General features: G+C 42.3%; 1 protein-coding gene across 17 annotated transcripts in view; it reads left to right on the forward strand.

Annotated features, from left to right (window-relative positions):
* CADPS (calcium dependent secretion activator) overlaps window positions 1-12,456 on the forward strand; it is a gene marked incomplete at both ends in the record, with an annotated part of 478,623 nt that overhangs the window by 401,522 nt on the left and 64,645 nt on the right. For all 17 annotated transcript variants that reach the window (XM_082848968.1, XM_082848962.1, XM_082848961.1 and 14 more), the window contains 2 exons: window positions 7,752-7,826; window positions 8,717-8,800. In XM_082848968.1, coding sequence (XP_082705094.1) covers window positions 7,752-7,826; window positions 8,717-8,800 — 159 coding nt within the window. The remainder of the gene's footprint in view (window positions 1-7,751; window positions 7,827-8,716; window positions 8,801-12,456) is intronic.

Genomic DNA, 12,456 nt, shown 5'->3' on the forward strand with positions numbered 1-12,456 from the left:
CTTGGAAGTGATTCTTGGCTGGGGTTGGGGTGACCGTAAAGTTCCCTTAAGTCAGATGAAGTTTGATGACCTTATTTATTAGGCTGGCATCTCCAACAGATCTGTTGGCCAGAATGCAAATCATTTTCACACTGGAAGTGCATTTTATCACTTTGAACATCTGGACAGCAGGAGAGAGCTCTTCCTAGTATCATGCAACTTCCAGGATGTATAATGTTAGATCACCCTGCTACTCAGTCCCCAGCCAGCAGGCTTTGAATTTCCAAGAAATCACAGGCTTTCCATTTTCCTTAGATTGAGTTGATTGTGAATCTTCCCTGACCAAAAGTTTAGTCCTTTGCTAAGTTTCCAATTCCAAAGTGGTATTTAAAATGTAAAGGAGAAAGAAACAGCAACTTGGGCTTGATTAAAGACTATCATGATCATTTTTCTCCGATGGCCTTAAGCCAGCTAGATATTCATATACCAATTTAGAATTAATTCAGAAACATTTCTGGCAACTCTCATGTTGTTGCCAATTGGCATAAATTGCTCCTAAATCAGATCTTACGATACCAGCCTTATATGCTCAGAATTTTTACTAAATTATATTTGCTCCTTATTCGTTATTTATTTTCTCTCTCAGCACCTTCCATTTTTAAATGTGGGTTGGTGGTATTCTCTTCCTGGCAAGGTCATCTCTAACCTTCTTTCCCCTCCAAATCAGCTTCCTCAACCATCCCTGTTAGCTGCTGCCCCTGATGGATTTTCTCTTTGGGTACCTTGCCCCAGGGGCTGTGTTCTAAGCCCTGGGGTCAAATGCAAGGTGCCAGTGGTTCTCTTTCCTGGCTCCATTTGCTGCATGAGAATGATCTAGAGCAGTAGTTCTCAAATTTCAGGGTCTATCAGACTTATCCAGAGAGCTTCTTAAAACCCAGATTGTTGGGTCCCACCCCGCGAGTTTCTGATAGGTCTGGGGTGTGGTCCAAGAATTTGCATTTCTGACAAATTCCCCAGTGATGCTGGTGCTCCTGGCTGGTCTGGAGACCACATTTTGAGAACCACTGGCCTGGAGCCCCAGTATCCAAAAAGAGTTAAGGAGAAGAGCTGAGGTACAAAGGACAGCCTCCTGAGGAAGGCTTGGGTTGGGCGTCTAGACCCTGGGTCTCTTGCCCTGGCTGTGCTGCAGACTGGACCTGATCAAGTCACTCGGCCTCTTCAAACCTCAGTTTCCTCATCTGTAAAATGATGGCACTATTCTAGTTTCACTCAGGCTGTTTTTAGCTACAGACTCAATTCTTCAAACCTTACCAAGCAGGCCAGCATATGAAATGAATAAAATTAGAGCTGTTCTGAAATGGGGGGCAGGAATTCAAGGAAGAGGGGGCCCAGAGCCCAAGCTACCATATTCCTCTACACACTGCCCCCCAGGCACCCCCCCCCCACTTCTCTGGGGGACTCGGAGCAATCTCGTAGGCTTCACAGAGCCCACTGTAAAAACCCTGTTTTTAGTGATCTCTAAAGTTCATTAAAATCCCTTTGAATTCAAACTTTTCAGGGTCCCATCCCTTTAAAATTGTTTTCCCTTTGAGCTTCCTTTTTAAACACTGAGATATAATTCACATACCATAAAACTCACCCTTTTAACCAGTATGATTCAGTCATTTTTAGTATGTTCACAGAGTTGTGCAGCCATCACCACAGTCGGTTGTAGGACATTTTCATCACCCTGAAAAGAAACTCAGACCCATTAATAATAATTCCCCAACCCTCCCTCCCTAGCCCTAGGTAACCACCACTCTTCTAGCTGTCTCTAAGGATTTGCCTATGCTAAGCATTTCATATCAGTGGGATCTCATGTGTAGCCTTTGGTGTCTGGTTTCCTTCACATGGCATAATGTTTTCAAGATTCATCCATGTTGTTGCATGTATTAGTACTTCCTTTTTATAGCTAACTGGTATTCTATTACATGGATAGACTACATTTTGTTTATCACTTCATCAGCTGATGGACATGTGAGTTTCTTCTACATTTTAGCTACCTTGAACATTCCTGTACAAGTGTTCATGTGGACCTAAGAGTGCAATTGGATATATACCTAACAGTGAAATTATCGGGTCATACGGTAACTCTGTGTTCAGCTTTTGAGGAACAGCCAAACTTTTTTGCAAAGTGGCTGCACCATTCTACGTTCCCGTCAGCAATGTGTGAGAAATCCTATTTTCCACAACTTAGCCAAAGCTTCTTATTATCTATCTTTTTTTGGTATCACCATCCTAGTGTGTGTAAAATGGTATCTCATTATGGTTTTGATTTGCAGTGATATTGGCCATCTTTTCATGGGTTTATTGACCACTTGTATGTCTTTGAACAAATGTCTATTCATTCAAATCTTTTGCTCATTTTTAAGATTGGATTGTTCTTTGTTGTTTAGTTATAAGGGTTCTTTATATATTTTGGATACTAGACCATTATCATATGTATGATTTGCACCTATCTTCTTGCCTTCTGTGGGTTGGTTTTTGTTTTTCACCTTCTTGGTAGTATTCTTTAAAGCATAAAAGTTTTTTTAGGTTTTATGGAGTCCAATTTATCTGTTTCTCCTCACAGCTGCTTGAGATGTCCATTTTCACCGAGTTTCACAAGGATGACACCATTCAGGGTAGGGAAGCATTGTTACACAGGGACTGGCCTCCTTTCCCCCTTGGCGACTTTTACAGTCCCTCTTCAGATTGACTCAATGGTGGCCGCAATTATAGAACTCCTCCATGCCTGGACAGATGGCTAAACAGTCTCTTCAAACAAGCCTAGTCACTCTGATCTTTTCTCTTTGAACTGGAGTTTGGGGAGAGTAATAGGAGTTGGGTGGAGGAGTGGAGGGGGGGGGTTGTCAGAAACCCTACTGAAAATCTGATGAAGTGTATGAGGCCATTTCCCAGAAAAAAAAAAAAAAAAATATATATATATATATATATACTTTCATACAGTTTCACTATACAATCTCTTATCAGGCCAAACTATAGACCGTGGTTGGAGGTATATACTAAGAAATAACAAGTTGATTTTGTCACAGTGGACCCTGTCTCTCATCTTTACCACTGATTACTTCTGTGCTAGAGTAGAATGCCCTTGGCTTACCCTTGAAGTCTTGGTTTTCTAGACTAACTTGTCCAGTGGCTTAATAACTACATCACATGGACTCTATCCCTTAGCTACCAAACTATGTGACCTCGAGCAAGTCACTTACTTTCATAACCTTGCTGTCGTTTGTCAAATGAGAGATAACAGCCTGTAACACACACTCTTTGAGAGGCATGCAGCTTGTCAGAATTGGGGGTAAAGCTTCCTAATTTCTGCATGTAATTAGAAAGTTGTCTTGGATAGTCCCAAATAGTAACATTTTTGAGGCTAAACTACTTCTTTCTGGACATTGTTCTATTTGATATAATAGAAAAGACTTCATGTATTTACCCCTAAATGATTCAAGGTGTTTTGTTGGGTTTTTTTGTTTTTTTTAATGAAAACAATAACTGAGACTCATAAATGTTTCCCAGTTTCCCAGAACTAGTGCACAGACGTCCAGGCTAAATGATCTTTGTTAAGGGCCCATCCAATACTGTATTCTATCTAGTCTAGGATTCTTATCCGAAGCCTGTCAGTTTCCCAAGCCATGCTAGAGAGACCTGCTATGCCATTTCTCCTTAATGTAACTGAATCAGAGACACCTAAGTGACCAGCTTGTGAGAAAATGAGGCCTTTTCTGACCTTAGAATGCCAAGTGACTGAACAGTGAGAATGAAGCCAGACATCATTGTCTGTAAATATATACTTCCTTGAAGGACCTTGCTCTGTGGCTGTGACCTTGACTAGAACTTTATCGGGAAGTCTCATGCAAATGGTCTCTCAATTTTTCTCACTTTGTAGAATGGAGATATTCATCTCCAAAGTAAAACTGAATTGTTAAAGTGAGATTGGCCAGGGGTGGCTGGAAACATCATGATATTGGGAGAAGTCCAGTGTTTTTATGTAGTTTTCATTTTGTGAATATTGGATAGTAAACTCATATTACAGATCTAGTTACTAATACCTGCTTCCACCTGGATTCCAACTCCCTTCAGGTATTTTGGACTAGATACCGACCAGGTGATACAATATTCTCCAATTTTAAGATCACTTCCTGAATTTCCTCACTGGGATAAAGTCTCATTTAAAGGCAGCTGTTGAAACATTTGTTAACCATACTTTTCCATCTTAAATATTTATTTTTTCATTAAAATTTGCGAAGCACCAATAGAGAGGAAATTGTGTATTAAATAGTTTCTCACTTGGTCTAGTGTGTTTTCATCTCACTTCCAAGGTCAGATGGTCTTAACAGAAAGACAACATACACACAATCTGTTCCATGACAAGGCAAAATGTGCAGCACAGGAAGTCAAGTGGAATAATTTTCACGAAGTGATTGTGAATTTGCTGCAACTTAGCTCATCAGAAGCAAAAGTAAACTCTCCAAACTTTCCACACCACTGAAGATTAGTAGTTCCCTTGCCATCGTCATCGTCATGATCTAGTGCCCCAGAATATAACTTTAGGAATATTGTTGTTATTATTAGGGTCAAGTCAATCTAAGAAGGCCAACAGAGAGGACTGGAAAATGCAAAAACAGGAAGGATCCCTTTTTGTACCCATATTAGGATGCAGATAGAACTGGATAGTTCAACTGACTGCAAAAAATTTTGTGACAAGATAGTTTAGTTAGGGGGATGGTAATTAAAAGATGCCCCAGTAGTATTTGTATCCCTTCATGGAGCTTCACATCTGCATGGAGCAATGTATCTCCCAAGAAAGAGCAGAGTGAAGGCAAAGTACTTACTGTTTCTCCAGAAAAGCAAGTCAATCAAATGAGTCTCCGGAGAATCTGGTAAAAGGAATTCATGTATTTTGTCATTACTTGAATAGGAATGGGGACTGCTTTGATACGTACCCCTTTGCCACGTGATAAGCAGGGTAGATTTTCCCCTGCCCTACTATATATCCCAAAGTAGGTTCTATTTAATTCAAATTATAGTTTACATACGATCAAGTGTATATATTTTACGTGAGTTTAGAGAAATGTATACACACATGTAACCACCATGCTAATCAATTAGTAATTGTAGGAGTAATTCAGCCAGGTAGCACTTCTGAGTCTCTAAACCATGTTTCCATGCGTGGTTTCATGACTTTGTTAGGTGAATGTGATTTCTACACTCACAACAGGGATAATTCTAGCCCCATTGAGGAGATGAGGAAATAGACCAATGGAGATGAACATGCTCAAGTTTCCTCTAGAAGTAACAGACAGAATAGTCCTAGCAAACACTTTGTTTTCATAAGTAGAAATTAAGAAAAGTGGAGAGGAGTGGAGGTCATAATATTCACCTGGAGAGAAAGGGAGAGACAGTGGGACTACCTGGAGAGTAGTGGGGACCATATTGGGCATGGGAATATTGAAGATAGGAAGAGGTTCCCATAAACCACCACGTCTCCCTATACTTTAGTTTGGATTCCTTAGAGAATGAAAAGGTTTGAGGTTCCCCCACTTCTGCAGAGAAGGCCTGTTTGTCTTTGGAGAAAGAATGGCATTGTTAACTCTTCAGAACAAGAGCCTCAGTCTTTCTTGGTGCAGAACGATTGCTCTTGGCTTTGTTTGCCATTTCAGCCAAGTGTTTCGAGAGATTGTTTCTCTTCTCAATGATGTTCTTTGCTTGGTTAGAAGCTCCTCCTTTCATATTTCATATTATTTTGCCTGCAACTAGCTCTCCGGAGTTAGTGAAACCTTGTAGTTAATTTAATATAGGTGCATCATTTCTAGCAATTGCAAAGAAAATCTAGCGGAGTGAGGCAGTCTCATGAGAAGGGAAAGTAAGCATGTGATTCTGGATCTTATCTCAAGACCTAAAAATGAATTTGGAGCCCCATCAATACTCCTGAAATTCTTTTGCTCTGACATCTTTCTTTGTGTTTCTAGCACAGAATTCTGCAGATAGTTTTTGCATTTACTTTGAGGTTTATCGCTCTGACTGGTAAATCCTTTCACAAAGCTAGCAGTAGAACCAACATGGGTCCTGATTTATCAGGACTACACAACATGGGCCATTCACTTTATTATTTTCCTCTAATCAACTAAAAGGAAAAACTAAAATGAGATGACTCATCTCTCCCTACCCTTATCTTCTCCATTATGACCTTGAACAAATAATAATATTTGAATTGCAGTTATAGTTGACAAAATGTTTTCACATGTAGACAGACCCTCAATTCCATCTTCAGAATAGATTTATGAGTCTGAGAGCAGGACTGGCAGGAAAGGACTTAGCCCTGGTTTTTTAAAATAATAATAACAATAGTATAATGATAATAATAATAATTGAACAGACCTGCTAAATATCTTCATACAGAGTTTGCCTCATTCCCTTTCCAAAATCAGTAATTTGTACTGGCTTCGCCCCTTCTCACTGGTCCGGGGTAGTAGTAGTATTACCTGTTTTTTGTTTTTTGTTTTTACAGATGAGGAAACTGAGCTATATTTTCTTAGACATCATGACTTCCCAACTTTGCACTGGAACTTTACCTAGGCCTTCCAGTTATAATCAAAATTCACCTATGACTTTAAGTGAATTAACCTAATTCACATCCCTTTGGTCACTTTCAATAATTCTGACTGCCAGTTATCAGAATATCAAACCACATTACTATGGCTTATTATTTCTGTATGTTTTCATAACTTTTTGGATGGTTTGTTTAATTTTTATTTTTCTCATGTGTCCTTTTGTCCTAATTTTTATTTGCACTGTTCCTTTTTCTTTTCTATTCCTAATTAATCATCCTTCTGAAAGTTTGCTAAAGAGTGGGTAAGTGCATTTTCCTTTCCAAATATCAATGTTTGCCTTGTTATTTTTTATCAAGGAAATATGGAATAATTCAAATGGATAGTAAAATGAGCTAATAAATATCAAGGAGCTGGCATACAGCATCTCTTGTTGAAATCGCTTTTCCTTTTTTCCTGGCATTTATAGCAGATTTTTGTTGGTGTGGGGTTGGCTTTTGCATTACTATTTAAGTTTAAGTGACAGCGGCAGTTCGAGAAATTGAAAAACTTAGCAGCCGTCTCAGGAGAGGCTCTAAACCTGGGTCTGCTTCTCCACAAATGAAGAAAGTAGTAGCTGCCACAAGGGTTCATAAAGAGACTCTTTGCCCTCACACTGAGTCAACACTTGGAGGTAGAACCCGGGAGCTCTGAGGCAGTAACCCGAAGGACCTGATGGTTTGAGAACAGTTTTTTGCAAAATGAGTCAGTGTCTTGGTCAAATTCCCTTTGGAATTTGTGGCTCCCTAAGTCACATCACCCAGCAGTTTCCCGAAGAGAATTTTCAGCCTCTCTATTAAATCATTGTGGTATCTTGCTTTGTAAGACCGAGATCAGCACACTGCCAGACCAGCCCTTAAGCCATCCATGCATGCTGTTTGTAAATGTGTGTGTGTGTCTACACGTATCAAAGCCAGCAAAAGCTTTGGGTGAGGAACAACGCGCCTGTTAATTGTTTTAAGAGCTTCTGATCTTTCTCCATCAAAGACCTGGAGTCAGAATCTTACAGCTGCTTCTGGGACTGTGGAAATAGACTGGGTCCCATGGCCAGCTTTTACTAATAAATTGCGTTGTCTAAAAATTACCAACGGATGCAATGCCATCACCTCCCAAACATGCTAATATTTGTCTTTCTGTGTTCCTCAGCATCAATACCATTCAAAAATAGATGAACTAATTGAAGAAACTGTTAAAGAAATGATAACACTCTTGGTTGCAAAGGTAACCTTCAGCTTCAGGTGAAATGTTTCATTGTGAACATTGCTCTGGTATGTCTGCGTTTCCAGTAAAATATGACACGTTAAAAAGTTGCGCTGGGCACTTGCATTTCTCAGGAAATAAGATCGTACGTCGCCCAGCCGCAGCTCCGAATGGTTTTTCTGATGATTGCGAGCGTGTGAAAATGAATTGATGAAGCGCCATTTGTTACCTTAATAAGAATTTGTCCCTAAATGTTGCACTAGGTTATGCAGGAGATATTTGTTTTGTTTTTCAGCCCCGACAAAGTTAGATTTTTAAGAACAGAAAGTTAAACGGTAATAAGGAATTCTGCCATCATGAAAACCCCCTTTCCGCTAGTTTCACATGCAGTGAGAGTCATAATAAAACATAAAAGTCAGATAAAGCTATTTCAGTCACCCTCATGAATTATAGAATTTTAACTAAGTAATGCTGAATGGGAAGACATTTATATTTGCCAGTGCTAAACTTCTGTTTCCCCCAAATTACTGATAAAATACAAATAAAAATAGATTGGATTAAATGTAGTGCTAATATGTAACGTAAAAACTGCTTTGCACAGTTTTGGATTTTGAAAAGTGCATTTAATATTATCGCATGCTATACACAACTCAATAATATTTTGTCACTTTGCACTTCTGTAACACTCTATATTTGCAATCACATAATAATGAAGAGAAAGCCGAATAAGTCAGATATTTCTATGTAAAGGCAGTCTATTCCTTTCCCCAAAGACGGGAACCAAATAATAGAACTTAAAAATGATCGAGGGCTCATTGCTGGTCTCTAAGCGGTTGGGAAATGTTGCTCTTTCTTGTGAACAATCATCGTTTGAAGTAATCATTCTTTTTCCTTTTTTGCTCTTTTACTAGTTTGTTACAATCCTGGAAGGAGTGCTGGCAAAATTATCCAGATATGACGAGGGGACTTTGTTTTCTTCTTTTCTGTCATTTACCGTAAGTAAAGAGCTGCTTTCTTTCCTGGTTTTTGTTCTAGTTGGGGTTTGGGTTTGGGTGTGGGGAGGCGAGCTGTTGTGTCATTTTGGTTTGGGTTTGTGAATATCTGTTAATTGCAGTCAACTACCAATGTATAATAAGAACACAGGGAAATAAGGAGAACATTTCATGACAACAGGTAATCCAAAATCATTCCTTTTTTAGTTTGTGAATATATAATATGTACGTGTGTATAAGCATGTACATAGACACACACACACGTACGTCTCTATATGTATGTATCCAAAGAAAGGGTTGCCGGCTACGCCCACCTTAGCTATCTCAGGGAGACCATTTAATGTTTCCCGGCTACCGTTTCCTGCAAATGAGGAAAATTAATTTTGGAGGTTACCAGTGGAGACCTACAAGTCAGATAGAGCTTGTAAATAGTTTTTATTTGGTCCTCACTGCGTCAGGTACACTTTTCTTTACTGAATTAGTTGCCCACATTGAAGCATCAGGAGGATTCAGAGGTGTCTGTATCCCAGGGTTTCCTCACGAAGTGAACAGTCGGCAGCCCTGGGTCTGCACGTGTGCACTGCAACAGTCTACTGGAGCTCAGTCGGGTAGTCCCCACAGACCAGGCATGTGTTTGCCAGTTCCCTGTAACCCCCCTCCTGACTGTTCTGCTCATTCCCCTACCTGCCTGGGCTTGGGGACACTGGAGTTCACAACCTCTGGAGCAGATGATCCAATCTGTACACGTCCTGGAGAGCTCTAATTCTGTGTGCCAGAACTGGGCATGTGCATGGAAGTGAGTTAGGTCGTGGGCAGAAGCCAGCCTAGTTCTCTGTAGGTAAGTGATCAGTGGAGAAGGTCGCTGTGAATGGGCTGCCTCAGGGGCCCAGTTCTCCCATCCTTCTGTGCTAGGCAGGCCCTGCAGCTGTGTGCTTTCTTGCCCTTTCTGATAGCAGGGTTCTTGCTGGCTCTAAGACCATCTGTTTTCCTCTAACAATGCCGTAAGAAAGGCGATCAATTTAGGACCCACTATCTATGGGTCTTTAAAGCAGCCTTGCTCTCTGTGGGTCTTTGAAACATCTCTTCTAGGAGATGAAGAATCTCCTAGAGAGGCAATGAATGCCAAGGCAAAGCCCAGCACGGGCCAGGGAGTAGCACGTGATCATCTTTGGAATCCAGCAGAACCGGGTTCAAATCCCATTACCTATCTTAACCAGCTGTGTGATCTAGAGAGGTGTCTCATCCTCTCTGAGCCTGAGTTTGGTTTTGATTTGGGTTTGTAGGAGGCATGCTATTGTGTCCTTTTGTTTTTGGTTTATGTATGTGTGTGTTAATTGTGGTCAACTACCAATGTTGTACAGGAGTGGGGAGTAGATAATATCTTCCTTGATGAGCTGTTGTGAGGATAATAATGAGAGTGGAAGAGCTTAGCATGGTCCTCAATAAATGGCGGCTATTATTAATAAAAGATAACTAAGATGATTATTATACAATGCAAACATACATGCCATGCACGTCAGTTCTCCCCAAATATACCCCTACTTTGGTCTTTCCCTAACCCACACGTTAGATTTCCTGGGGATTAAGGGAAATGTAGACAGAAAACATTCAAAACAGTGTTTAGGTTGTATGTGTATGCACATTACCTACATGCCCAGCTTGTTTTGATGTACAGCTCTGACCTTCCCAAATATAAGGATTGAACTCAATCCTGGAAGTGTGATGGCCTTGGTCTCTGGAATTTATTGGCAAAGGTGGGGTGGGAAGAGGATGGTGACGATAGGAGTTCTATTTGATTCACTCAGTAGAACCACCCGTAATGTGTCAGAGCCGAAAGGAAACGTATCCAACCCATTTCTCTGACAAACAAAAAAACACAAGGGACAGAGAGGGGGAGTAATCTGTCTGAGGTCACACAGCAATGGGAAGAATGGGGACAGGAGACCAGGTCTTCTGCCAGCTTCTCCCCACCACTGAACAGCTTCCTGGAGAGAGTGGGATTCAGCTGGCAATCGCCTGTCACTAGAAGGCAGATGGGCAAATGAGTCGGGAAGATTCATAGAGAAGGATTCAGGGCACATGAGTGGGGAATATTACAAAGTCTTTCATTCCTCAGTGAAGTCATGGAAATGGTAAAAAGAGGCAGAATTAAATGCAGCTTTTCTGGAAAACATTCCCCTGACACCCACAAAAGATACCACTTTCTTTGAGTCTTCCTTTTGAGCAACTGTTTTTACTGCACTGCATTCGAACCAGTGCAAACCAGAAAAGCCCCTCTGCTCTTTCTCGAGCAGAATTCAATCCGCCAAGGGCCCACCCTAACTCCCGACCTTCCAAGGGAACTGGTGAAAGGTGGGAGCGGGGGTGGGGGTGGGGGTGGGGGGGCGGCGATATCAAGGCCACGGGGCCAGGGAGATTCTCACGGGAGGATTAGAAACAAAGAAGACCTAGCGTAGCCCATGCGGGAGTTTTCAAGCCGAAATTCTCATCCTCTCATCTCCCTTTTCGGAGACATTTTACAGCCGCACAGCCTGCCTCGTGAAGTCCCCATAACCACGGAACACTTCGGGGCTGTCGCTGGGCCTGTGACTTCCCTTCCTTAGTGACACTTCTCCCACGTACTTGGCTACCCCAAGGCCAAAAGCACCCACTTATCATTTGCAGCCTGTGTTCTCATCCCTGCTGGTGTTCCAGTGTTGGAGAAGGCGAGCTCTGCTGAGAGATGGCAGGAACTTCTCCACACGTGGATCCGGAGCTCCTGCCCAAATTCTAAAGGGCCTTTGAAGACTTCCTGCAGCCCAGTGGTATGAATTACCCCGGAGAGGGGTGGAGGTATAAGGGGAGAGCAGAAGCGGCAGGGATTGCGGAAAGAGCCTTGAAATCAAAGGTGAGAGAACCAGCTGTGGGTCCTGGGACCCCGGACAAAGGCGTAGAGATGGTGCCGACACCCTGGCAGGATCTCCTTAACTCCGCTCCCATTTCTGATTCAATTCTTCGAGTATTACTGTGCACTTACCATGTCCCCACCTCAGCGGGGCTGCCAAGTCTGAGCCATGTGCTCTGCCCCCCAGAAAGCTGACAAGTACTGACAAATGTGCCACCCTTTCCCCCTCTTTCTCCTGCGGAGCGCCTCCTTTCCTGGGTGGGCTTGATTTCGTGGTCCAAGCCAGACATTTTGGAAAACGTCTGCAGTGGCACAGAGCAGGCAGGAATATTTATTTCTCGTCTCCATCTGCATTGCTTCCTCTCTTGGAGAGGAGCTGGGGGGAGGAGGGAGGAGGAGATGTGGCTTCTCCGTGCCAGCCCGAGAGGCGCCCAGGCACACCCCTCCTCTCCTCCATCCCCAGCTCCAGCAGCGGTAGCAGCCTGGGATTTAGGGAGGTTAGCCTTTCGAACTTCTGAAAGATCAGCCCAGTTGGAAGCCACAATTAACAACTATCCGCCCATTCCCCCACCCCCACCCCACCCCCAACTGCAAGATGTGCTTTTGTGTGGGTTGCGTGCTTGGAAGAGTCCCTCTCTTTGTGGGTAGCCTCGCGCTGTTCTTTTAGGAGGCCAAGAAGGGGGACAAGCAGGTGTCCAGGTCGCCCTCCCAGCAAGTTTAAATCCTTTCCTCGGTCCTACCCAGATGTTACCAGATATGCTGTTTCTAGAATCAG

The sequence above is a fragment of the Leucopleurus acutus genome (genome assembly GCF_964270905.1).
Source record: "Leucopleurus acutus genome assembly, chromosome: 10".
In the NCBI taxonomy this organism is placed as follows: Eukaryota; Metazoa; Chordata; class Mammalia; order Artiodactyla; family Delphinidae; genus Leucopleurus; species Leucopleurus acutus.